This window comes from Echeneis naucrates, chromosome 12 (assembly GCF_900963305.1).
Source record: "Echeneis naucrates chromosome 12, fEcheNa1.1, whole genome shotgun sequence".
NCBI classification, from domain to species: Eukaryota; Metazoa; Chordata; class Actinopteri; order Carangiformes; family Echeneidae; genus Echeneis; species Echeneis naucrates.
In genome coordinates this window covers 1,867,431-1,895,415 of record NC_042522.1, presented here as the reverse complement: position 1 = coordinate 1,895,415, position 27,985 = coordinate 1,867,431, and the positions used below count along the sequence as shown (strand labels likewise).

At 39.9% G+C, this 27,985-nt stretch overlaps 1 protein-coding gene across 1 annotated transcript; it reads left to right on the top strand.

The window, feature by feature from the left end:
• On the top strand, positions 1 to 24,859 carry chd1 (chromodomain helicase DNA binding protein 1). The gene is made up of 36 exons (XM_029515304.1): positions 1 to 327; positions 1,780 to 1,885; positions 2,643 to 2,853; positions 3,090 to 3,209; positions 3,356 to 3,537; positions 3,702 to 3,976; positions 4,126 to 4,351; positions 5,592 to 5,692; positions 5,785 to 5,963; positions 6,075 to 6,196; positions 6,996 to 7,212; positions 8,378 to 8,467; positions 8,624 to 8,814; positions 9,154 to 9,342; positions 10,616 to 10,778; positions 12,176 to 12,328; positions 15,110 to 15,181; positions 15,271 to 15,420; positions 15,653 to 15,801; positions 16,151 to 16,247; positions 16,339 to 16,434; positions 16,550 to 16,726; positions 16,859 to 17,019; positions 17,105 to 17,146; positions 17,227 to 17,360; positions 17,575 to 17,713; positions 18,124 to 18,274; positions 19,902 to 20,024; positions 20,129 to 20,272; positions 20,382 to 20,684; positions 20,837 to 20,968; positions 21,157 to 21,335; positions 21,449 to 21,548; positions 21,635 to 21,686; positions 21,774 to 22,035; positions 23,229 to 24,859. Exons 2-36 carry the CDS (start codon positions 1,833 to 1,835, stop codon positions 23,506 to 23,508), a joined length of 5,415 nt encoding a protein of 1,804 aa, XP_029371164.1. The 5' UTR covers positions 1 to 327; positions 1,780 to 1,832; the 3' UTR covers positions 23,509 to 24,859.
• The last annotated feature ends 3,126 nt before the right edge of the window (positions 24,860 to 27,985 follow it).

Sequence of the window (27,985 nt, the reverse complement as noted above, 5' to 3'; positions counted from 1 at the left end):
GCGTCATGGCGGAGGCCGGCGGTCGGAGGACCCTGGATTGAAATGCCAGCTTTCTACAATCGTGGTTGACGACGAGCATTAGACTTTACTTACTCCTACAACGGGAAAGGGGGCTTAACTTGATTTTTGAAGCGAGGGGGAAACCAAAACTGCTCCAGATTTACAGAACTGAGTCGTTGGGGCAGCTCTCCCGAACTGGGAGATAGCTAGCTAGCGTAAGGTAGCGTTAGCTACCAGCAGCTGCTAGCTCACCAGTTAAATAAAAGAAGAAAGGACCTCTGAAGTGGAAAGGTGGATTTAGTCAGCTATTTCTTTGCCATTTTCCAGGTAACAAAGATTCACTGAAAGTAACATACAGAACGGAGCAATTCAATACTTAGTTCAGCAAGAAAGTGAGCTAACGTTGCATGTTTATGTGGTAAAAGCCGCGAGAAGTGAGCGGCGAATTAAAACAAGATGGAAGAGGGTGAAGTTAGGTTAGCTAATTTGTATTTGTGGGTTTAATAATGAATAGTAAACACGTTTGGAAGTCCATCAAGGTCGACTACTTGCATATGCATTTGCATAGTTAAATATTGTTGACTGTTAATCAGCGAGTGTCGACCATAAGTAGAAATTGAACATTCCAGCGGTTCCCAGCTCAGATGAACTGGGGCAAAGTTTTGTCATTTTGTTAGCTTCCGTGGTAGCCTCGTGCTTCACAACGTTAGCCAATGGTACTTTGCTTGACAACCTCAGTGAACGCTGGGCTATCATCTACCTTAATATTTGTTGACCTCACGTTGGTCGAAAATATAAATGGTACCACATTTAACATTTGGCTGACATTTTTGTGGCTCATCTGGTGGACATATAACGCTAACTGATGCTTTTCTAATTTTAAAAGTGTTATAATTTTCTGTGAGAAAATCATAATGCTAACACATTAAAGCTAACAAACAGTAATTGGTTACTCGTGAGGTACAGCGGCTAGCAGAGCACCTAGCCTTAATCAAATTGGTTCTTGGTACCACATATTATGGCCATCGTTGTCTGGTTTTGTTGGCCTTTTGGATTCGGAGATAAAATGCTGACTGGCGCCTTTACCGTTTCTGTATACATTGCTGCTAACGCTCCCCGCCAACATTTAATACTGGCGTCACTAACCGGTATTGGGTAGTTAGCAACAAGCTAAAGTGTAGCAACAGCGAGACTCACTGGTACTCTGAATCGAAGGTTAGTATAACTTCGCGCATGATAAGATTGTTTTGACTGTGGCTAAGGTCCTTGTTGTTATTTAGAGGTAATAGTGCTTACGGATCTTTGTGTGAGTGGGAAAACACGCTGCTTCTGCGCAGGCCTGATAGGCCTCTGCAGTGAGAGAACAAATGTAGCTAACAACAACCATCCACGCAGGTCTTTATGTTTTAGATTTTATTTTCAGGTATTCATTGCTAAAGTGATTTGGCATGCAGGAGAGACGCAATTTTAACTGAAAGCACAACGCAGTGTAAAAATTGCTTTAGAAAATGTGACATTAATAAATCGAATTTGATGAGCAATGACAGCTCCATATAGACAGTTCGTGTGTTGAACTTTTTGAAGCAACTACACGTTGTTTGGGATAGTGTCCTGAGTTGGAAATATGATTTTTATTTTATGATCATCAGGACTTGGATTTTATTTATTTATTTATTTATTTATTTTTTTGCAACTTTTGCCAAATTGAGGCAATTACAGGATAAAACAAAATTTCTCAGACAGTTATATATAATGTTTTAAATGTGCATCTTCTCTTAGGTTAATTAGGTGGAACCTAATTGTAAAGGGAAGTCTATATTTTGGACTTCAAAATGGCTGGACGAAGTGAGGATGAAAGTGTAAGCAACAGCAGTGGAGAATCAAGGTAAGCCATAATTCACAAAATGACATTACAACATTGCTGACACTAATTGAAATCCCCACTGTCCATTGGATCTTATTATTTCAACACATTTGACAGAAGCAGGGTGGTCTTGAACTACTCCTCATCTTTTGTTTGACACTGATGTGTGCCATTTATATGAACTGATATCTAACAATATTTAATTAACTTTAATATTTGAATCATAAATACAATCAGCAGACGTAAAATGCAAGCTAACACCTCCATGGTCATATGGCTCCTCCATCACTGCCACCACACTTCAAATTGTTTAATTGATTCATCTTCCACAAGTTGGTTCTTTCTCTCTGAGAAATGCAATAATAGTTTGTATGGATTCAATCAGACTGTAAAAGTGGACTGGTGACTGTATAGATTTTCACGTTCAGTTTGATGTAATTTAAAGTCCCTGACAACCTCTGTAGTGTCATTCAGACACTTGTATGTGACCAGCTCCTTTTTGACAGATGAAGAAGTTTTACAGAGGAATCTTATGTGTCAGCTTGTATTAACAACAAATTTTATTTCAGTCATCTTTCCATGAATACTAACAAATTAAAGAACAAACAAATGTTTAATTCAGATGAATGTTGGAGCATTGTTGTCATTGTCCAAGTATATAAAAGGCAACCACAGGTGTTTTATTGGAAGCCATTCAAAAATGTTTTGAATGAATTAAACCAAATTGATCTGAATTACTACGAACAAATAATTTTTGGATTTTCCTTTGGCATTACAGTAATTCTGATGATGAATCGGGTTCTGGATCGGGCTCTGCATCAGGGTCTGGCTCAGGCTCCAGTTCCAGTTCCTCCAGCAGCAGCAGCAGCCAATCAGGAAGCAGTGACTCAGGAAGTGGCTCAGATTCTGGCAGCCAGTCAGACTCTGACACACAGAAATCCAAGGAGAAGATGGAACCACCAAATAAGTCAAATATTGATGGGGCTGAGGTAAAGAAATTATCAAAGGTGGACTTTCATTTGAACTTCATATATTAACTGTAAAGCGCCTTTCGTAATACAGCATCCAATGGTTCACACTGCATTAAACTATTTATCAAAATTGACTCTGCCGCATTAGTGTTAAAACATAACACTTATTAAAACACACATTAAATCTCTTAATATGTGAAAGCTTTTAATCTGCACCTATTTTGGCTAAACTTTGACCTCACTCATTGATTTAGTTCTGGAAGTCCAACCCAAGTATCCTAGCGGTGCAAAGGTCAGCTATGCTCAGGAAACAGCAGCTTCAGCAGCAGCAACTGCAGCAGAGACAAAGCTCTTCAAACAGTGGATCTGATGAGGTTGGTTTCAAACTAATTTGATTCCCAGTATACATTTGTTGTGCTGTTTAATTGGGAACTAATTGACTCCATTGCAAATGTAATTGTTAGACTCATTTTCTTATTATTTAAGAAAAGTGCTTGTCTTTAACAATAATCTTTTGTAGGACTCATCAAGTAGCGATGAATCTGACTCTTCAAGTGGATCCAAAAGAAGAAGGAATTCAGGCTCCTCTGACTCTGCATCGGGGAGCGGCTCTGGATCAGACTCATCACCAGAGAATAGTGATGAAACGGCATCAGACTATGAGCCGAGCCACAAAATCAAAAGCAGAAAGCCTCCAACCAAGTAAGTCATTTTCCTTTAAATGTCTACCAAGGTATGTATGGTTACATTATAAACCATTTATAGTGATCAGTCACATCGTCTGTTTAAGTATTGATCATAAAATCTGTGATCAATAGTGCACACACAGAGTTTAACTTGATGCATCACTTCTTGTCATGCCTTAGGTTGAATTTTCGCAACGGGAAAAAAAGTAGTACCCAGAGGAAAAACACCAAGAAGTGCTCTTCTTCTGAGGATGAAGACGAAAACTACAAGAAGGTGGCATCAGCGGGGCCACGGCGGCAGGCCACAGTTAACATCAGCTACAAGGAGGATGAAGAACTAAAGACAGATTCAGATGATGTGGTGGAAGTCTTAGGAGAAGATGTCCCACAGCCTGAAGAAGATGAATTCGAAACACTGGAGAGAGTGATGGACTGTAGGATAGGAAGGAAAAGAGGTAAGTTAAATTCCTCAGAATTTAGGAGATGGAGCAATGAGAAAAATTGTTGAGGGGTTTCAGGGGAACTTAGGAAATACCTGGGAGATTTATGGCTACTTGAGCCCAGCTCTAAGAATGATTCTCATCTTTTTTTTTTTCCCAAACAGCAACAGGAAGTTCAACCACTGTTTATGCTGTAGAAGCAGATGGAGACCCTAATTCCAACTTTAATCCCAACAAAGAAGTTGGTGAGGTCCAGTATTTGATAAAATGGAAGAACTGGGCCCATATCCACAACACCTGGGAGACAGAGGAAACACTCAAGTTGCAGAATGCCAAGGGCATGAAGAAACTGGACAATTTCAAGAAGAAGGAACAGGAAAAAAAGAAATGGTGAGAATTTGTTTGATGTACATGATTCTCATATGATTAGATGATAAATAAAAGTAGATAGAGGGGGCAGCTGCTCTCTCTGTAGAATTCAATGGTCGTGTCCATGCTAAACCCAACAATCAGTGATTCATCGGACTTTTATTTATTCATCACTTTCATAGACGTGTAACTTACTTTACCAAGAAATGCAAAAAAAAAAAAAAAAAATCCTACATCCATTTAATCTTCCTCACAGAAACTAAAACACCCATTTACCCATTACTGAGTAAAAAAAATCAATACAGTAATAACAGAAACTGTGAAAACACTAATATGAATCACCTGTAGGAGCAATAAAATGATAACAAATAGATAAATATTTGATATAAAAAAAGAAACAAATGCATATTTAGACAAGGCAGCATGGCGGCATACTGGTTAGTGCTATTTCCTCACAGCGAGAAAGTCATGGGTTTCATTCTTAAGCCTGGGGCCTTTCTGTGTGCATGTTCTCAATTAACCTGAACAGAGGCCACAACCTTCTTATTGTGGGGCAACATCACTAACCACTATGCTGCTGTACTGCCCTATAGGAAACCTTAAAATATATAAATAAATGGACAGGCAAATAAACAAAGACAATTTATATCTTTGTTAAAAGCCAGACTAAAAAGTTAGGTTTATTTTTAAAAGAAAAATTAAGACCTATCTCTAACTTAACTATTTCTATCCACATACATTTGCATGAAAACATTTTTAAACTGATACGCCACAATCTTTTTGTCAGAAATTTCCCTCACAGATTTAAACCTCAATTTAATTGAAAATTGGTGTCTCAAAAGAACCAAGAACACATAAAAACAAATGTTGTCCATTAAAACCTGTATTCAGTAAGATAGGTGGCCACTGTCTTGACTGTCATGCTTTCAGACACCTGTACCTCTAAAATAGTCTTCAGCTACACTTCAACTTCAACTGGTTCAAATTTTAAAACCAGATGCGTTATTTATATCCTGGAAACAATTGCATTAATATTAGAGGCATAAAACGGTTACTCTGGTTAATCTTTTTACCATAGGAATTTTCTAATTTATGTAGGGATTTAAACTGATCATCTCTTACCCACTGACCAGCTAATTTTTAATGATGAAATCTAGAATTTGTGAAATACATAAGTTAGTACACTCCAAAAAAGTGTTGGTTTGTCCCATATCCAACATGGACTGGTTATTGTAAACTCTGTTTTTTCCCCCCCATACAGGTTAAAGATGGCTTCACCAGAAGATATAGAATATTTCAATTGTCAGGAAGAATTGATGGATGACCTTCACTCTCAGTATCAATTAGTTGAGAGAATCATAGGTGCGCCATTATGACTCAGACATTTTTTTTCTGACTGTAGTTGATGCCACTGAACTTGTGTAATTAAAACTGTCTTCAATTCTTCTGGCCAGGCCACTCAAACCAGAAGTCAGCCGCAGGTTATCCAGACTATCTGTGCAAGTGGCAAGGCTTACCATATTCAGAATGTAGCTGGGAAGATGGTGCCCTGATTGCTAAAAAGTTCCAGAAATGCATCAACGACTATATGAGCAGAAACCAGTCCAAGACCATTCCATCCAGAGACTGCAAGGTAAAATACTGCCAGGTCTCCACAGCCAGTGGCAGTTTTTTGGTGATTACTTGGTAACTTAGTAGACTTTTGCATTTAATCATGTCAACTAACTCCCGTTGTTCCTTGTAGGTGCTTAAACAGAGACCCAGATTTGTGCCCATGAAGAAGCAGCCAGCTTACATTGGTGAAGGACTGGAGCTGCGAGACTACCAGTTGGACAGTTTGAACTGGATGGCCCACTCCTGGTGCAAGTGTGTCTCAAGTTGTCCTTAAATTGGTTTCATTTCACCTTCCAACATTAATCTGCCCTTTATTGGATGTGATTCAACTTTTGCTTGTGATATAGGGTTGGATAGTGATATATGATATTGGAGGATGTTTTTATTCAGTTCTGTGAGGATTGCACAAATGAATCTTCAGTTACTGTTCTTCACATAATGCAAATTAGCTGACATCTCATTATGATGTACTCATGAAGGTGATCATTGAGCCAACGTGGAGTTTCTTCTCCACTGAAATGTCAAATCAGTTGTATTTGGGTGTAAGGTTTCTTAAAGGCCTAAAAACATGTTAGTAAAAAGGAAATTGATGCAAGAAATCCGGACTGACTGAGTTAATTTGAGGCAGTAAAAAGTAAGAAACATGGAGAGCAATGAATCCACCAACTTTCCCACACCTGTTCATTTTGTATTATCTTTGGAGTTGGCACAAACTTGCATGGGATAGGTCAATCTAGATATCTGAACCATGGCTAGCTTCTACAGCAGGACAGTGATCCAGGTATAGCTCAAAATGTCAATTAATGCAAGCTAAAGCTTTTGGTATAATCCCTCTTCACCCTATTATTTTATGAAATGAAAGATAACAGGGCATAAACATTTTAAATAAGGGTTATTTTTAATGTGTGTTCACAGGAGGGTTGAACTGTTTGCTTTTTTTCACAGAACTGCATGGAAATGGCATAGATGCCACAGTCATGTTTTAGCTGCTTCATAACAGGCTAATAAACTGAATTTCTGATGTTCTCTTCTGCTTTATCCTCATTCATAGGGGCAACAGTTGCATCCTTGCAGACGAGATGGGTTTAGGGAAAACCATCCAGACCATCTGCTTTCTTAACTACCTGTTTAATGAGCACCAACTGTATGGGCCCTTCTTGCTGGTTGTGCCTCTCTCTACACTCACCTCTTGGCAGAGAGAAATTCAGCTTTGGGCCAGTCAGATGAATGTTGTGGTCTATCTGGGAGACATCAGCAGCAGAAATGTGGTATAGTTGTTCAGGCACTCTGTACACTTACAGACACACATTCACAGACTCAATAGTGTGGGTTCCAGCTGAAATCTAAGAAAGAGAAGAGAAGGTCCGGACTTACTATCGTCAAACCTTAGCCAGTTTCTTTGGTGATTTTGTGAAAGACTGAGCTGTGATTCCAGCTTTATAAAATGTACATGGATCAATCACAGAAAGTTAGTTTTTCAGTGGATCCCACTACAGTTAAGTCCAGTTAACACAAGCTAAGCATTGTGTGAGGTGAGGGTCACTGTGGTGAAAGCACTTCTAATTCCTCAGCCAGGAAAGCAGAACAGGTCAGTTGACTGTCTGTAACAAGATGTGTAGCCCTCAGCCTCTAATTGTCATCTAGACACAGTTCAGTAACGTCAGTTTATCTAAAACTGGAGTCATTGTGCTAAATTAGCAGTGCTGCAGACAGTAAATACTGTGCTAATAGAAGCTGATTGTATCAGAATGATGGAGACACAGCAAGTCATCTAAATCCATCTTCAATATTCGCGCTGGTCCAAAAAAAAAAGACTTAAATATTCCTTTTTCCTGTAGTTAATGTTTAACTGTTTGACCTACCATAGAACATCTGCCAGAGTGCATCGTTAATTTTTTACATGCTGTATTGCCATTTTAATTTTATTTTTTTTTAGTAGTATTTAATTTTTTTAAAACATCAATACAATCCCAAATTTTATTATGTATAACTTAGCTTAATAAAAATGTTGAAAGTGAAAAAAAATAAAAAATTTTACATACATTTTCAAAATTACAGTTACGTCATAGCTGTACCATTTTAAAATAGATCTTTCTAACAGTGTATTCCAACATAGGGGGCCTTGTGAAGGCCCACAGTCTGGACTATGTTTTTCTTTTGTCCGCTTTACAATGGATTTCTGCAAACACTTTAGTAAGAAGAAACAGCGCTCTGGGACACATTGAATGCATGATAAACTCCTCAGGTTTTTCTATGCAGAAAGTATTGCTACTCTATCTTATTTGCTTGCAATTCTAAAGGCACTGAAACATAGATATGCTGGTGGGATTGAGGACACTCCTGCTGGGAATAAAGGGTTAAAATGTATGGATGCAGTTTGTTGTTGAATGTCTTTGCATTTATGATGTTTTCTTCTGTGTTTTCAATTGGTAGATTAGGACACAGGAGTGGATGCATGTCCATAGCAAGAGACTTAAATTTAACATCCTACTCACAACATACGAGATTCTTCTCAAAGACAAAGTAAGCAACTACTGTATGGCATTATGGAACATAGTCCTGGATTGTTGTTGTTTTGTTTTTGTTTTTTTCCCCTCCACATGCTGTACTCATTAAGTGGTGAAGATCAGTTCAAAAGCTGTGCATGATACTAACACAACTATAATAAATGTTTTCTAGTCATTTTTGGGCAGTGTGAATTGGGCCTTCATTGGTGTGGATGAGGCACACCGGTTGAAGAATGATGACTCCCTCCTCTACAAGACCATGATAGATTTCAAGTCCAATCACAGGCTTCTGATCACAGGAACACCACTTCAGAACTCCCTGAAAGAGCTCTGGTCCCTGCTACGCTTTATTATGCCAGACAAGTAGGTCATTTTATCACACTTAAAGGCTAATAAACACTGTTCCTTATAGCAAAAAGCAATGTGGACAAGATTATAAAAGAAGCACTTGGATAAAAAGCGAGGAATTAAATATTTTGTATCTCAAGAGGGATTTGTGTGAAGTTTGAAAAATATCCTCTTGATGTCACTTGAGTCAGCAGTTCTTAGGGCCGAAGACTAAAAGTTTGAAAATAAGAGGCCAGGTGGCTCAATCGAAATCATCAGCAACTAGCACACTGATACATAAAAAAAAATCTTTAATAAATTTTCAGTTTGTAATTTGTACCATGAGCAGACTGTATAACTGTCTTTTTCCTCAAGGTTTCACTCCTGGGAACTGTTTGAAGAGGAACATGGTAAAGGCAGGGATTCTGGCTACACCAGTCTACACAAAGAACTTGAGCCTTTTCTGCTGCGCAGGGTAAAGAAGGACGTTGAGAAATCCCTTCCTGCCAAAGTGGAACAGATCCTCCGAGTTGAGATGAGCGCTATCCAGAAACAGTATTATAAGTAAGCTGCATTTCCTTTTGAATCCTGAAATTCTGTCCCTTTGTCATCATGCACCCAAGTCAAGCTCATACAATTTTATCATGGAGACATAAACATCTGTTCATTAGTTTTAAATATGTTTATTCTGTGTTCAAATCTATAGTAGCACCACAGGCAATAGTGCATGTGCCTTGTGTGAACATAACGATGGAAAGATCAAATATGAACCAAGAAAGCCAGTTTGTACAGTTCAAGTCAGTGTTAACTTTTATTCATAGTCTTGAAGAAAATTCCATTTACTTAAAGTCACATTTTGATAATCTGCAATGCTTTAAATTTTGTGTTGATGAAATACAGTGATTTTAGTCAGACAAAATTTATGGTAGAGTAGTCAACAAAAATCTAAAAGATTAAGTTGAAATGCAATGCATTATTTAAAATGTTTCTGTTGTCTCTTCCCAAATGGGGAATATCTTAACATTTTAAAATGGAGTTTTAAGATTATAACATCCAATACAGATACGTGATCTATTTTTTTTTTTTTTTTCTCTCTCTATTTGATAGGACAGTTTGAAGAGTAACAAGGAATTGGGGGGGGGCGGGTGGGCGGGTGAGGGATGACATGTGGCAATATAGTGTATTAGACATACACTATATTGCCAAAAGTATTCGCTCACCTGCCTTGACTCGCATATGAATTTAAGTGACATCCCATTCTTAATCTAAAGGGTTTAATATGATGTTGGCTATAACAGCTTCAACTCTTCTGGGAAACTTTCCACAAGGTTTAGGAGTGTGTTTATGGAGATTTTTGACTGTTCTTCCAACGGCGCATTTGTGAAGTCACACACTGATGTAGGATGAGAAAACCTGGCTCTCAGTCTCTGCTCTAACACAGTCATGTTGGAACAGGAAGGGGCCATCCCCAAACTGTTCCCACAAAGTTGGGAGCATGGCAATTGTCCAAAATCACTTGAATACCATACTGTATGTCATGGTGGCATACCAACAGAACTGTGCACCAGTGCACAAAATAATCACAAAATATCCATAAAGACATGGATGAGAGAGTTTAGTGTGGATGAACTTAACCGGCCTGCAGAGTCCTGACCTCAACCTGATAGAACATGGGACGACCTAAAGCAGCAAATGAGAACCAGGCCTTCTTGTCCAACATCAGTGTGTGACTTCACAAATGTGCTTCTGGAAGAATGGTCAAAAATTCCCATAAACACTCCTAAACCTAAACTAAAGCAAGTTACGGAAAATAAGTGAGTGTTCTGTCTGTGATTAGATGGATCCTGACCAGGAACTACAAGGCTCTCAGTAAAGGTACCAAAGGCAGTACATCAGGATTCCTCAACATCATGATGGAACTGAAGAAGTGTTGTAACCACTGTTACCTTATCAAGCCCCCTGAGGACAATGAGTTATTCAACAAAGCTGAAGCCCTACAGGTCTGTTTATTGTATGTTAATGTGTTAGATTATCTGGGTTGTTGTCTATTTTTTATTATAATTAATGACATGGGTAAGATTAACAGAATGAAGTTATTTTCAGACTGTTAGAAGAAATAGATGCTGCAGCCCAAAGCCAGAGAGCAGTGACGGTGAACTAAAGCTGTAAAATTTAGAAAGTTAAACAAAAGGAGAGATGGCTCTAAAGCTGTTAATTTCTAGTTTTTTTTTTTTTTTGGGGGGGACTTTTTTAGATATGTTTGTGTGATTCTAGCTGCAGTGGCAAAGTTTTGTTGCATCACTGAGCTGCGCAGGGATATGATGATTATAGATTTTGATTATACGAATTCACAGTTTCGCGATGATGCATTAATTAATTTCACACTACTGCTGATGAAATGAAATCACATGAGCATTCTTTAGATATTTTAATTTTTGTATTGACAGAAATAACACTTAATAAAATTATACAGTACAAAATAATAAAGATAAACAAAAAGTCTCCCTTTGGAATTAAATAAAAGTGGCCTCTGCTCTGTAGACATCAGTAAACATCAGTATTTCCCTTTTGGGGGGGAAGACAATGGAATCAAAGGCTGCAGGACCTCTGTCTGCATGGCTCTTTTGATTAAAAATATCACAAAACTAGTTTGTATATTCAGTTTGTGTGTTCTTTCTATAATTCTTTTAGAACTGAGTAGAGAACTTGCAAACATGGTAGAAAAAAATATCTAGTTGGTTTTTGACTTATAGCTGACAGTATAGGGGTTTTTTTTATTTAAATGTACAAATAACACTCTTACATTGGAAAATAAATAAAACACTGAACACCTTTTTTTTTTGGGGGGGGGGGAGTGAGAAAAACCCGGTGTAGCGGAGCCTTTGGGATTAAATTAATTGAGACATCTTAAAGCACAGTTAATAGAAAAATTGGTTAATCGCTGCATCCCTACTCTGCACTTTTTTAAAAAGTCTTATTGTCTTCGAAGGTGTTTTTAAGGATATATTAACATTTAGTTTGCTGGCTAGTGCTTATTGAAATGGCCTTGTTTTTGTATCAGTGTGAAGTTTGAGATTTTTTATTTAGACAGACTTGGACTTGTTTTTTTTTTTTTTTCTTTCGTTTTTTTGTCATTTTTCTTTTTTTAAGTTTTATGTTTTAGTTAAAGCTTGAAAGGAAATTATAAATAAAAGCTCCTATGTTGCTGTTGTTTGTAATTCATATTAAGGTGGAAGTGTGCACATACCATATGAAGACTTTCTAACTGCTAATTAGAACCTGACAGAAAATGTGTGAAGCCTACAGATTCAAATCTATAACTGGGTTGAGTAACTTTATTTCTTTACTTGGAGAATACTGATCAATAACTGTGTTAATCCATCCTGTCCTCTCACAGCAACTGATCCGCAGCAGTGGGAAGCTGGTTCTGTTGGACAAACTTCTGGTGCGTTTAAAGGAGCGAGGCCACAGAGTTCTTATCTTCTCCCAGATGGTGCGGATGCTCGATATCCTGGCTGAATACCTCAGAAGCCGACAATTTCTCTTTCAGGTAGACACAAACTGCTCTCACATGATCATCCATTATCCTGTACATACACTTTTGGAGCACCTTATTTGGGACACAATTTAAATAATGGATATGATATGCTTTTGCTGAGGCTCTTGAATTGTGATCAGGTTCTTCATTGGACCCTTTCCAGAGTCAACCTTTAGCAAGTTCTATTAAATAGACAGTTTACAAAGGTTTATGTGTGCAAGCCATGAATCAGCATAGATCAGTGAATGTAGCCAGAAGCACAATAATCTCAGTGAGTGTAAAATGCAAGTTTGTAAGCCACACAACTCTTCCCACGTTTGGTCTTTTAGCCAACCTGACCAAGAACTCAGTCAATGTAACATTTTTGAAATGTCTAAAGGCAGAATAGCCATCTGATCATCCCTCCACCAATGACTAAATAAATGTATGGGAGTAAAAGATGTACCTTCCTCAGACTTTAGGGGCAAAGATGATCTGGTTTGGGAGAAAATTTTAACTATTGTGGCATAATGCTCTGTCTCACTGTCTAATCCCTGGTTAATGTAATTCTTATGTGGAAGCATGGTTGTGTGGCAGGTTCAAGCTATGGTGGTATTGCCTTATGGTAGGGACAATACAGAATCAAGGGATGGCTCCATGCAGCCAGATACACCAAAGTTTTTTAGGATGAACTACCCCAGAGTGCATATGACCTGAAACTGGGGCAATAGTCACTATGTTTACATGACACCTAAAAAAAAAAACCAAAACCTAATTGTTGCATTAGTCTGGCCAAAGCTGGACATTTAAAGTACATGCAAACATGTCAGCTCGACTGAAGTCGAATTTGTAATTGTCGGACTAACACACCCAGATAATGTGATTGAAAGTCGATCTACTGCTGCATGTATATAGACAGTTGACTGGTGCTGGAGAAGGTGATCTGCACATGCACTAAAGTTTCGCGCTCAGCTATGACCCGGAAGTTGAATGGCATTTAAAACACAAACGTAGGAGGTTGGTCATAAGAAGCGTTGAACATGGCAAGTCTGCAACAAAAGTTAATTTTTGTGTGGATACAAATGTGCTGACTTGCTAGCTCATCAGTCTTTTTTCATTTTTTTTATTTCCACCTCTGTTGTAGTCTGTGATGTCATAGGTCAATCGGTAGCGACCCATTACCCACAAGCCAAAAGAGTGCATATTGTCACCTATTATAGCGGAGGCGACATGATTTCAACAAATAAATCGATTTCACTTCCGTGCATGTATACTGGGAAAGGGACAGAAGTCAGATGAAATGGCTTTATCGCAGTGTAACCATAGCTTAATTAACTGTACATGTAAATGTGTTGACGGGGTGAAATTGGGACTCTCAGCCAGTCTGGAAATAAACCATGTAGATCTAAAGATAACAGTTCAAAGGTTTCCCCCATCCAATTTGCTGGTTTTTGAGAAGATCTTCCTGAAACAAATGCTGAAAACAAATACAGGGAACTTTAATCCAAGGTAATCTGTAGATTTAGGAGTCAAATTTAAGGGACTAAACACTTGTCAAGCGATTTCAAGTTTAATTTTTAATAAGTTAGCAAGATTAAAGAAATAAAGTTTCACACTTCATTATGATTAATGACGATTGACTCTTTTTTTTTTTTTTTCGTACTGCATTTATTCTCGTAGTTTAACATCACAGGGTGCATCAACTCTCCATGAGAATGATGCACTTATAGTCTTGCTGTTAAATATTTTATTATTTCTGTGTGTGTGTGAGTGTGTGAGTGACCATCACCAGCCCTCCCTGGAAGCTAGTTTGTTGATCTTTGTTGAATGGAATGACCTTTGTGTGGCAGGGAAGGCAGTGCTACATCTCAGTGACTATAGGGGGAAGCAAAGGAAAGATGCAGTAGGATGGGCAGGGGAGCGGAAGCAAAGCAGGTGGTAGAGTATAGGACACTGTGATTTCCCTGTTACCTCACTCGGAGATTAAGAGAGTCCAGAAGGTTTCTGTGTAGATATGTGGGGAGATGGGAGTCTGGGTAGGTGAAGGTGTCCCAGTAGAGGAGCCAAGTCAAAGATGGTGTGCATAATGATGGAATGACAGAACAGCTCAGCCCATTTTTGGCAGGATTCATCAAGATTCATGATGTGACCCAACCTGAGCTGGCAAGTGAAACCACACATGTGTGGGAGCATTCCCTAAAAATGAGTGAGACCATCACCAGGGTCCAGAGTCGGGTCAGAGGCAAGGCTCCCCATGTGTGGGAGCATATGAAGCACCAAACCCAGAGAGCCACTGCAGCCACATGGCTGCAACCCCCAGTGTTTAAGGCAGCTAACGGCAAGCACCACTGAACCACCCAAGCAAGCACACGTTGGAGTGGAACAGGAGGGCCTCACACCCCCCCCCCCCACCCAGCCATCCATGCCCGCCACAGATATTTCACACCCCAAATCCCAACCCCCATTCACTGGACGAGCTGGAGATACCACCCCACCAGCTGAAGAGACCCACCTGGGAGCTCTGACAATGCCTCCACGGGTGGACACCGGAAAAGCACCCAAAAGGAAGGACGAGGTGGGGCTGTGGTCATGCAGGGTGCTGGACCAACACACACAGACCAAGGACACTGCGGGAGAAGGAGATCTTCCTTGCACCGGGAGAACCACCCAACCCCCTTGAGAAGGGGGAGAGAGAGTGGCGAGCCATCACGCACCAGCCAGTGTTGGACTCAGACCATTATCTTTTCAATCGACAAAATGAAAGTAATTGTCTGTTATAACTGTCTCAATATGAAATGCTGTCTATTTGTTTAGAGATTGGATGGCTCAATCAAAGGGGAGATGAGGAAGCAGGCGTTGGATCACTTCAATGCTGAAGGCTCAGAGGTAAGTTCTCTGCTCTACATACTGTCAATATAGCATTTGTTTAATAAAACACAACTGTTTATAGCTACAACCTCCATTTGTGCTCTCAGGATTTCTGCTTCTTGTTATCAACACGTGCGGGTGGTTTGGGTATCAACCTTGCATCAGCTGATACAGTAGTCATATTTGACTCAGACTGGAACCCCCAGAATGACCTACAGGCTCAAGCCAGAGCCCACAGGATTGGACAGAAGAGACAGGTAAGCAGCCACCGTCTCAACTCAGTTAGTATGTTCCAATGTATTTTGAGGCAGGAATGCAGTATAGAATTTAACTTAAAAGCTGGTATTGTTGTACGTTTTATAACCCCACTCAAATTGTCCCATGGAAATAAAGATTGCCAACCTAACCTGAACAGAGACCACAGCCTGCTGTTCTGCTATGATTTAAGGAGTTAACTGTATATATTATGATTTCCATGTGCAATGGCAGGTGAATATCTATCGTCTGGTGACAAAGGGCTCTGTGGAGGAGGACATCATTGAGAGGGCAAAGAAAAAAATGGTGCTGGACCATCTTGTTATTCAAAGGATGGACACCACAGGGAAAACAGTCCTCCATACTGGTGCTGCTCCATCCAGGCAAGAAACCACACTCTGCTGCTCCATCATGCCCCCTCCTTTTTGTCTGCCCACCTTGTGTTGTCACATTGCCAGAATTAATGCAGATTTTCAAATCAGCTGGAGCCATGTCCACAGGCATGACGTTTTGTGGTGTTGTCAATTTTTATCATTCTAATGAACTTGACATCCCTGTGACTCTTTGTCGGAATTTCTCAAATTTTGGAACTCTGACTCAAGGATCAATTGGCTGATATTGGCCAAATACTTAAGTCACTGTGACTTTGAGATCTGTGGTCTTTGTGTTTTTCATAAAGATTGGTGTTACACTTTGTTGCTATTAATGTGTGGTGATTTCTTTTCAATACAGTTCAGCACCCTTCAATAAGGAGGAGCTCTCTGCCATCCTCAAGTTTGGTGCCGAGGAGCTTTTCAAAGAGCCAGAGGGTGAGGAGCAAGAGCCTCAGGTACGTAGTTTATTTACCAGTTTTATTTACTCAAGTGTGTGTGCATGATTAAGTACTGATATAGCATGTTGTGGCGTTCTTTGTACCACAGGAAATGGATATTGACGAGATCTTGAAAAGAGCTGAGACCAGGGAGAATGACCCTGGACCTTCCACAGTAGGAGAGGAACTGCTGTCTCAGTTCAAGGTTAAAAATTGTTCACTGGTTTGGAAAGTGGTTTCAAAAGCAAAGATGGCTTTACTTTTGTGTTTATGTTCAGAGGGGTACCATTCACAGTTGTTTGTTGACCCATCCTTTGCAGGTAGCAAACTTCTCAATGATGGAAGACGAAGAAATAGACATCGACTCTGAGCGAAGTCAGCGGAGTTGGGACGACATTATTCCGGAGGAGCAGAGGAGAAGAATGGAAGAGGAGGAGAGACAGAAGGAGCTGGAGGAGATCTACATGCTACCACGCATGAGGAATTGTGCCAAACAGGTATGCAGGCAGTCATGCATAATATGATCAGGGTTTGTTTAGTTGTGATGTTTAGTTCCCAGAACGTTCAGGGTTTTTTGTTTTTAATGAGCTTTTATATATCAACTTTTAATGAACTTGATACATTATTAGATAAGCTTCAATGCTGTCGAGGGCAGACAGAGCAGGAACAGGAGGTACTCCGGGTCTGACAGTGACTCCCCCTCAGACCGAAAGAGGCCAAAGAAACGAGGGCGGCCTCGGACCATTCCACGAGAAAATATCAAAGGTTTCAGTGACGCTGAGATCCGGAGGTGACTGTTTGATTTGATTTCTCATTTGTGACTTTTTATCTTATCCCAGCAGCTGATTCTTCAAACCTCTTTCATCTCCTTACAGGTTTGTCAAGAGTTACAAAAAATTTGGAGGACCACTGGAAAGGCAAGATACTCCAGATTTACTCATTCTTAATAACAGCAATATGCCACACAGACTAGTAAGTCTACATCTCCTTAACTCAGGTTGGATGCTATTGCTCGTGATGCTGAACTTGTGGACAAGTCTGAACACGACCTGAAACGATTGGCAGAAACAGTTCACAACGGCTGTGTGAGGACACTACGAGAAAACCCCTGTGGACCAGACAAGACCTCAGGTGACTAACAGATCTTGATGGATAATCCTGGGTCTGAAGGATTTATGAATGTATAATTGTTGTGCTGTGTACACATGCTGAAAAGGCTACAGTAATAGTTCATGACATTCACTATTTGCAGACATTTTGTGTCTGCTGTGATTTCATGGTTCTCAAAATGTGATTTGGAGCTTCCCTTGATGAAACTCCTTATTTCTTCTTGTTTTATGATCAGGAGGCAGAAGAGGAAAGGTTAAAGGCCCCACATTCAGGATCTCTGGAGTTCAGGTGAATGCCAAGCTTGTTATCTCCCATGAGGAAGAGCTGGCACCACTGCACAAGGCCATTCCTGCTGACCCAGAGGAGAGGAAGAAGTAAGGCTTCTATTGCACACAATGGTTCCCGTTGGACAGGATCAGGCTTCACTTCAAATTTTATTAGGTTATTTTCACACTTGGTCCCTTTCAACCTCCAAAATTAATTCAGAACAATTAGTCAGCATTTCTAACCCCCTAATGTGAGTTGAACTGAAATCAGATTAGCTGTTGCTGTGTCAGATTTGAGATGGATAATGAAAGTGTCCTCTTTCAAATGAAAATTGGAGAAAGTCCACTTCTCTGTCCACTTAAAGAAGATGGGGTTTAGTCCATTTGCAGAGGACTGTATTCTAAAACACCCTTACTCTTTGAAAGGCCCAGTAAGTTAGTGGCTCATACATTTCATACTGTGTTAACAGGCACCCTGTAGTTAAATATGACCTCATGAAGTTTTTGTGTGTGAGCAGGTATATGATTCCATGCCACTCAAAGGCAGCTCACTTTGACATCGAGTGGGGGAAGGAGGATGACTCCAGCCTCCTGATTGGCATCTACGAGTACGGTTACGGCAGCTGGGAGATGATCAAGATGGACCCAGACCTCAATCTTACACACAAGGTCAGTTAGAAGAGAACATGTACATGTACTCACAAGTGTCTGTGAGTGTTGTGGTTTTAGGAAGTGTTTAGATCCCTCTATTCTTTGACATTTTGTTCTATTGCTGCCAGATTTTAAAACATTTTAAAAAACCCCCATAGCTTATTCCCAGTCCCAGCATCATCAAAAAGTCAAAACACTGTCTTTGAATTTTACCAATTTTTTTTAAAGAGAAGAGGAGAAACTGGCGATCGGATGTTATGAATTGTTTGAAGAAAGAAACAGAATCTGAATAAACTGTCTGTTAAATTCTACAGTTCATAATTCTGCATCAATTTTGCTCAAGACAAAGCGAGGAAACATGTCAATTCCCACCTGTTCTTGTCCCATAATGTGTCCATGCATATGCATCAAGTAACAACATGTAATTACTTCTTACTTCACCACTTCGTATGGAAACAGTTGTGTGATGTTTTTAGCTAGACGGATGACTCCGTTGTCCACATGTGGAGCGTTTCCTGTGGCCGAAGAAGCTTGGTGTGGGGTAGGGCCGGGTGATATGGCCTAAAATTATATTGCGTTTTCTTCCCTACTGTGTGCTGAGACTTACAGAGCATTTGAGATGAGTGCCTCCTCTGGCTCTTCTCATACTCGAGGTCATGTTTTGTTTTTAGAAGTAGAACAAATTGCTCATTTTACTTTTGTTAGCAGGCACTGTCGCTCAATACATCTTACAAATTAAATTTTTCTGCTCACTATCCAACTCTTTGATATGAACCAAGTCCAAATCACTGATGTAGCACCATGTTTTTGTTGTTTTTTTTTACCAGCCCCTCTTGCTCCATGATCTCTGTGCTTAAAGCCATTGCCACACTGAGGCAGATACGATGACGTCATCAACAAGTGTTATTGCGATTGGTCGGTAGAGTCCAAATCTCTACCGTACGCCAAATTTATATCTTTTATGCAGTCTGCCTCTTATACTGCGCACCCCTAGTGTTGGGGCAATGTGAGCAGAGGGACTATGAAGCCAGTTAGTGCTTTTGTAATTTGTGTACAATGGGTGGAAGTATAAGAACTTACTGCGTTCAACCTAATAAGTTAGTTATTAAATTGTGCATGGTATGGTTATAACTGACAATGTGCCTGATGGGACCATGTAGTCCATGCTGCCTCTTGCGTCTCTCATTGCAGTTGCTAAAAGGGTCAAAAATAGACAAGATCAATTATATATGTTGACTTGCCTGTGTAATATGAAGACATTGAAACTATATCATGATGTCTTCTTTTTAGTGTATGACAATCAACAGATCACTTGTCTCAATGGAAAATTATCTGAGATAATGGAACTTCAGGGTCCAATGGGGGGGAGCACCTAGGGTTAAATTATGCATTTTGGATTTCCTATAGAAAAGATGGAGATGTATATTTTGCATCACAATAATACTTAGGCCACATTTGCCAACCCTTCTTAAATGATGAAAGACTGAAAGTCAAGGTGCTCACTATAAACTTGTCCACTGGGGCCTTATGTCTACGGTCACTTCAAAGGCATGTTTAAACTAAGGGAAAAGTTTCACAGAGCCGTGGGTAGCAACTTTCTACTCAAATTGAATTTGAAGCATAAACTGTGTACACTGTTTATCAGCTCCTACCAGATGACCCCGATAAGAAGCCACAGGCCAAACAACTACAGACAAGAGCGGACTACCTCATCAAGTTACTGAGCAAGGATCTGGCCAAAAAAGAAGCACAGAAACAAGCTGGGACCGTAAGTTTAACATGACTCTTAATGTCCAGGTTCCTCTGTGTTTTCACCATTGCTGTGGAGTGTGGAATGTGTCTACTAGTCCACTATGTCTCACCGTGTTGCAGGCCAACTCACGGAAGAGAAAACCTCGAAGTAAAAAAAGCAAAACTCTGAAACTGACAAAGACAGACGAGGCAATGAAGAGTCTGTCTTCAGATGCCACATCAGACAAGCGGTCGGACGATGAGGACGCACTTAATGAGGAAAAGGTACATTCAGATACTAATATTTGTGACAATCACGTTATATCTGCCCCCCCCTTGCAGCTGCATGTTTCCTGTTTGGAACTGTATGCGTGGTGTGCCCTTACCCTTACAGGAGATGGCACCAGTGAAGCACCCAAGCAGACGGGGCCGGGCAGACAGGGTCACGGTGAAGGAGGAGGAGGAGGAAGAGGAGGAAGAAGAGGAAGAGGGTGACGATGAAGATGAGGTGGAGCCTGAGCAGGATGAGGGCTCTTCATCAGGCGAGAGAGATGTCAAAGAAAAGGAAATCAAAAAAGAGGGCAAAAAGGAGAAAAAGGAGGATAGCTGGGACTTCAAAGAAGCAAAGGATCCAAAGGAGAAAAAAGAAATAAAGCCCCTGGAGGCTATACATAAACAAGAGGAGAATATAGACAAGGTGAAACTAAGACTCATATATTCTTTCCCAATGTGGGTCATAGTCTTGATTCATTAAATAAAGTATAATGTTGACATAATAATGCTAAAGGCTCTGTGTAAATGACAAGAGAGTATCTCATTATAAATCACATCACAAATCTTTTTCACTAGAATGAAGTAAAAACTGAGGTACGCGAGCGAGCAAAGAAAGTCTCTGATGTCCCTGTGCACATAACAGCAAGTGGAGAGAATCTTCCGGTGTCTGAGGAGTCTGAGGAGCTGGACCAGCGGACTTTCAGTGTGGTATGTTTCTCTGGGGGAAAAAAAAAACTTCTCCTGAAAGAAAATATTAGAAGCTAAAGATTGAGGGAACAATAAAACAGCCTCTATATACTGTAGTATAATGCTTGAATACTGTGATTGTATTGCAAGCGGAGGCAGCAAAGTTCAAACAGACTTTACTGGCGTTAACTTGGGTTTGACTGTTGCAGTGTAAAGAGAGGATGCGGCCGGTGAAAGCTGCCCTGAAGCAACTGGACAGACCGGAGAAAGGGCTGTCTGAGCGAGAGCAGCTTGAGCATACTAGGCAATGTCTCATAAAGATTGGAGACCACATCACAGAGTGTCTGAAGGAGTATTCAAACCCTGACCAGACAAAACAGTGGAGAAAGTTCGTACACACATTCAGTCATGATTTATCACATGTAACTTGTGTAATTAGCACACAAAGAAACTGACAAATAAGTTGTTGTATGTAATAAGCTTAAGTTTTTGTCTTTACAGAAACCTGTGGATATTTGTTTCCAAATTCACTGAGTTTGATGCCAGGAAACTGCACAAACTGTATAAGCATGCAATCAAAAAAAGACAAGAGAATGCCCAGGTATGGGAAGACCTTCATGATAATACTGTGACTCCTTCTGCGGACTATAGAAATTCATGATTATGATGATGATTGTGTTTCTTCAGGCAATGGAACAGAACACTAGAAGTATAAACGCCCATGGTTTTAAACATGCAGGTATGGGCATTTTCCCTGTTGCACATAAAAACATAAGTAAAGCAAGCTGTGACTGCTGCCTGAATGCTTTCTTTTCTTCATCTGTAGATGTTGAAAGACTGAAGGACAACGCTCACCAGGACGAGAGCAGCAGGGACAGCTATAGCTCAGACAGGCATCAGGCCTCAGGACGATACCACGAGAGCAGCAGCAGTAGCAGCAGCAAGGAGAGACATAGCTCAGACTCTCATAGGAAAACCGCAGGAGGGGAGTCCAGGAAAAGGCCACACTCCTCCTTCAGCAACGGCAAAGATCACAGAGAAAGAGACCACTACAGACCAGACAGCAGGGACAGAGACAGACAGGACAGGTGGGGACATAATTCACTGTCATATAATGATAAAAGTTGCATCTTACCAGCTTTAGTTATTCACATCCTTCTGATGTCCCTAGGCAGGCATAAACACTGGACATGTAACCAATACAGTTCATCCAGGGTATGGCTCATTGTGGACAAATTGCTGGGCAACTCTCCAGATGAGCCATAAAACTTTTGGAACGATGGCAATAGACCCTTTTCCACAAAAGCAACTAAGGTCTATTTTCACAAGAACGGCAGTTTCACACCACAACAAGCACTTCAGTAAAACTAACTACTGAATTAAGACCAATTAACTAAAGATCCCCAAATAAGCAGTGCTACTGCTTCAGTTGTAATGTAATGTTCAAGCATGCACTTGAACTGGTTGTTCTACAGTGAAAGATAACCAGAGTGTGTGGTCACAGTTTGAACACTGCATCAGAAACATTAAAGCAAACTTGTGCGCAAGCGGGGCTGCTCGAAAGGATGAAGAGCTTCCTTCGGGTTAGAACCATAACCAGGGTCCAAGCAGCCTGTAGCGATTAAGACAGCTAAGAATTTGTCCCCTGACCGTTGCGGCCTAAATCAAAAGGGACATAGGAGCTGCATATGCTCTCACACTTCATGAGATCTGCACTGTTTTCATCTGTTACACATAAAAAGCATTGCTCACACAGAGTGAATGAGTGAGAGATGATGAATGCCTCTGAAGATTCTGGACTCCAAATTTAGAGACTGTAGGTGTCTGAAGATGTTCATTGATTTCCCGTCAGTTGACTGATTTCTGAAATGATACCAGGTTGTATGAATAACTTTAATGTGCTGAAAATGTCAGCTCTGGGATGTAGTTGATTTTTCTGGAGGGTGAAATGCAATTAAAGATAAATAATTTTTCTTCTAAATAATCCACACCTACTTTTTATCAGTAATTTCTGAAGTCTACACATCAACTTTGGTGTTAGAACCTAAGAAAGTGACAAACTCGACAGGATGCTGCTCTTTAATTCCGTCATTATTGATGACAATAATAATAATAATAATAGGGTTAGTGATGATGCCAATGATATTGATACTGGCACTAGCAAAGCCAGCACAAAAACACTGGGGTTTGACCCCTTACTGATGAAGGCTGGCATGGGTCATTTTGTGCGTTTTTCACTGATAGGAACTTTGTCTCATGCTGATGCTGTGTTCCTGTGTAGATATTACAACGACAGTAAGCACAGGAAGTTGGAGGAGTTCCGCAGCAGAGACCATCGGCTGGATGTGAAGGACTACGGCCATTCAGACCAGCGTTCTTCCTACCGCTACCACTCAGACTGGCAGACAGAGCAACGGGCCTCGGCCAGTGGGCCCCGCTCTCCTCGAGACCAGCGCTCACCCTATGACTCCCGCTCACCCATGGGCCACCGTTCACCTTTCGATTATTCGTCAGACCACAAGAGCACACCTGAGCAGATCTGGAGCAGCCGGAAGACATAACAGGAGCTGTCTGGGTCTGCTACCCGCAGCCATAGACTTAGCAAATGCCTTACAGGGACTGTTGACTCGAACCTGAAGCTGTTTGAAACACTGTGTCTCAGTCAGTTCAGCATGACTGTCATCTCCACGCTTCAGCTCATCTCGGGATCCTGGGAGAGGAACGCCAGGGGTGTGGCGGCTCAAACCAGGTAGCAGTTTAAAAAAATCAAAGCATATTTTTATATTTAAGAGTTCAACGCTGCGTCGTTGTGTAGGCTCAACAGCATGCAGCACAGTTTTTGTTATTTTTATAAACTTTTTTAATTCTGGAAATGGACACAATTGACCCTGAGTGCTGCCTCATATTCCCACCAACCCATGACACTGGATCCTGTATTTGACTGTTCTCTATGTTAATCTGTCTCTCTGTCGCTCTATCAAGCTTAATGTGATTACTTGGCTTATTTAAGTGTTGGCTCGAGGACACGTCTCATGAATAACAGTTAGAAGCTTAAATAAAGGTTGAATCCAGTCTGGGCTCAGGCTCACCACCTGAAGTACCTCATTTACATCATTTTTTTGATTTCCTCAGTAAGTTTTCTGTTTTTCCACCAAGAGTGAATTATTTAATAACATATCTTAGCTGTAAAAAAAATAATTTAGATTTTTTTTTTTTAGAGCAACTTGTCATGTTTTGCTTTGTTTTTTTTTTTTTGTTTTTTCTTATTTCTTTCAATGATACAGTTGTAAATTTTTGTAAAATAGTAAATCAGTGGTCTTTTTCCTCAGGCTTTTTGGATTTATTATGATTCATCTATTATGACTTTTCCCCATCAACTCAGGCTTTTTTGTCGTCTACTATTGACTTTATGTACAATAGATCTTTACTGATACTTCAGAATGTAATTTTTAGTAAAGGGAAAGTTCTTAAACAATACTTTATTCACTAGAACTTAGTTCTTTTGTCTCAGCTAAATAAGTGAGTTGGAAGGAACTGACTTTTGTAATCCGTCTGATCAGTCAGGACAGTCGTCTTTCAATAGAAGCACCTGTTAGAAATATATTTTATTCTTTCTTTCTTTCTTTTTTTTTCCTTTTTTTCTTTTTTTCTTTTTTTTTTTTTTTTTACATGATTTTGCTTTCTGGTTTTCCGTGTAGGCAATAATAATGTTTCTATGCAGCTGAATATATTTGTGGTGAACCACCCAACTGAATGAAGTCACTGTTACAGTTCACACTGTTGTACATAAATTTCAGCTATTTCAAAAATGAATTTACACTGAAAGTGCATGAATTTTTACAAACTGTTTTATATAGTTGTTTACAAAGCCATTAAAATTAATCAGTGTACTCACTCGTACCATGTCTTCAACACAGTGTCCAGTTTGTTTATCTGACAGACAATAACACACTGTTCTGATTAGATATCCTCCTGGCTTGATTCCCAAATGACAATATTCAGTCTTGGAATGTTCCTACATGTACTATTCTTGTTAGTATGTAAAAGTGATGTAGTATTCATAACAGGGTTAATCTCTTACTGTCACCTTATTAATGCAAGAGGCAATTAAAGCAAAGTGTTGAATGAGTGCTGTCAGAGAACATTAGTGTAAATGCACATCTTGTTTGGGATACTGTTAATTGACTTCATTTATATAAATACTCCGAATGTGGCATTACATCTCTCCAACTGCTGCATCTAATAGAAATATTTAGCTGGCCTCCATGAAGCTCCTAATTTTCTCTGGGTGGACTTCCTCACAGGCAGCAGAGATTACTAACAAGTCCCCTCTTCATGAAGCCGAGAGAAGCACACAGATTTTAATATATTCGTTGATACACTGCACAACTATTGTGTTGCAGTTTTTGACCGGACCAACCACTCCAAAGTTCCATACTGCATCGAATGTTCTAACTTTAAGTAGTCTGAAGTGAGTTTTTCAACGAACACTTGAACCACAACTTCTGTGATTACAGTTTGACATGGAGTAAGACTTGACGGGAACTGAGAAATAGCCCATGTTTTACACCAGTGGTGATGACCAATCGTCACATTTACTTGATCCAGTCCCAGTGGCGGCATTGATCAACATACTCATGACTAAACTCTTCCTGTATTGAGCAAGTTTGGGTTCTTGACATGTATGAGATGAGATGAGAAGGTAAACTCATCTCTTTATTTTTTATTGGTGTGCTTGTGTTATAACATACAGGAAACATAAAATACAAAACATCAAAACACAAACAACGTACATATAAGACAAAAGGAAAATGTACAACGTGGCACTGCAGTAGAGAGCAATTTGGTGTGTGTGTGAGTGAATAATTGTTACATATATATTACATAGCGTTATATATTGTGTACATTATAACTGTCATTTTCACTATGAAGTATAAGAAATAAATGCTGGTAAAGTAAGAATTGTAGTAGTAGAATTTGACAGTTATAATACTTGCATATATGTTAATAATCAGAGTTTTGACAATAATGCTGCAATTATAAATAATAATTGTGATAATGATAATATTCAGAACAACCACAGCTATACAGAGGGAGGGTGGAGGAGAGGGGGATGAAAGAGGAAGAAGAAGAAGAAGAAGAAAAAAAAAAAGTGCCTCGGGCCCCTGCAGCACAACTCAGGCCTGGCCTGGAGCCACCCAGAGCCACCAACAATCACGGCCACCTTCCCCACCGCCGGACCCCCCTCCTTTATGTCTATATTTTGTTTTGTTTTTTTACTTGTCATGTTTTTTGTTTGATACATGTGTGTACTGGTGTATATGCTGCATTAAAAACAGTGTAGGGGTTGTACTGAGTTGTAGGTTTTTCTTTTTGTTTTTTTTTTTGCCTAAATAACTCTTGCTGTCTTTAACTGTATTAAAACACTTAAACTAACAGGCAGAACAGGTCCCATCCTTCACTCAATCCAAAGTAAATGGAGTGCTCATCTGAAGTGTTGTTCCTCCCTCATTTCAGAGCAGTTCACTGTAACTTGTCAGTCTACCAACTTTACCTCATTATTCCAACTGAATGTGAATTATTCTTTCTTCTACTGGCATGAGCCAGCGGATTCGATTTTGGGCAGTCAGTGTTTGTGTTTTTCATCTGCTTTACCAGCAGGAGGCAGCAGCATAAAAGAGATCCTGAGCTCAAACCAAGTTTTTCCACTTGCTGGCCTTATTTCAGTTTGATTTGATAGAACATATTCCGCAAATAAGAATATGTCCATCGGTTTCCCAAAAGTTGATTGAGTCAGGTTTAAATTCTAATTAGTCACAAAAAAAAAAAGACACCAACAGGCAAATTTTAACTTATTAATAGAATATACTAATACAGCAATGGAAAAAAATAAGAGATCGCTGCAAAATTAGCACTTCCTCTAATTTTAATATTTATAGGTATATGTTTGAGTAAAATTTACTTTTTTGTTTTATTCTATAAACTACTGACAACTCCCAAATATTCCCAAATTCCAAATACAAATATTGTCATTTATAGCACTTATATTTGCAGAGAATGAAAAATACCAAAAAAGGTCCAGTGTTTTCAGACATCAAACACTACACACAAAAAAACAACAAATTCACATTCATTTTTAAGCACATTACTAATGCTATAATTTAGGAAATGTTCTGAAAACAATACTTTGTGGAATAACTGATTTGCTCTGATTGCTGTTGGATGACTTTATGCCATTCCTGGCGCAAGAATTGAAGCAGCTCAGCTTTGTTTAACAGCTTCTGACCATCCATCTTCCTCTTGATCACATTCCTGAGGCCTGGGGAACATTGCCAGAGCAGAAGGCAGCAAATTTTCTTCCAGGATAATCTTATATATGGCTTGATTGATGCGTCCTTCGCAAAGACAAATCTGCCCTCCAGCCTTGCTGCAGCATCCCCTGATCATCACTGATCCTCCACAAAATTTCACATTGGGTGTGAGACATTGTGGTTTGTTGGCCTCTCCAGGGCTCTTTCTCGCCTTTAGATGACCAGCTGTTGGACAAAGATGGAAATTAGATTCATCATAGATGACTTTACTCCAGTCCTCCATGGTCCAATCCTTGCGGTCTTTTGCAAACTTCAGCCTGGTTTTTTGCTTCTCATTTTTTTTTTTTTTTAGCTTTACATGACTTCAGCCTTGCCTCTAGGAGCCTCTTTCGAAGCATTCTCACTGTACACTTCACCTCTGCCATTTGTCCTTCATGATGCCATTTTCCGGTTCCTGAGTGACATTCAGATGAGGTGGCCGTCATCCTGATCAGTGGAGAGTTGTTTTTGGCCTCTGCCTGACTGTAGCTTTGTTGTTTCCAATGTCTGCTGTTTGACTTTGTTCTTATGAGCCACTGTCTTAGAAGTGTTACGGATGGAAGCAACCAGACGCTCACTGTACCCCTCTGCCAGTGAAGCCAAAATTTAACCCTTCTTTTCCTCACACAGAACTATACTAGCACTGTTTTTGCCATCCAGTTGGTCCCATTGCAGGAGGATAGTGATG

What these genes read in the sequence shown, in the direction of transcription:
- chd1 (XM_029515304.1), top strand. Translation starts at nt 1,833, where the DNA reads ATGGCTGGACGAAGTGAGGATGAAAGTGTAAGCAACAGCAGTGGAGAA. An exon ending in ATCCAGAAACAGTATTATAA is followed by an intron (nt 9,343 to 10,615) that starts GTAAGCTGCATT and finishes GTCTGTGATTAG; the next exon opens with ATGGATCCTGACCAGGAACT. An exon ending in AGTGACGCTGAGATCCGGAG is followed by an intron (nt 17,020 to 17,104) that starts GTGACTGTTTGA and finishes ATCTCCTTACAG; the next exon opens with GTTTGTCAAGAGTTACAAAA.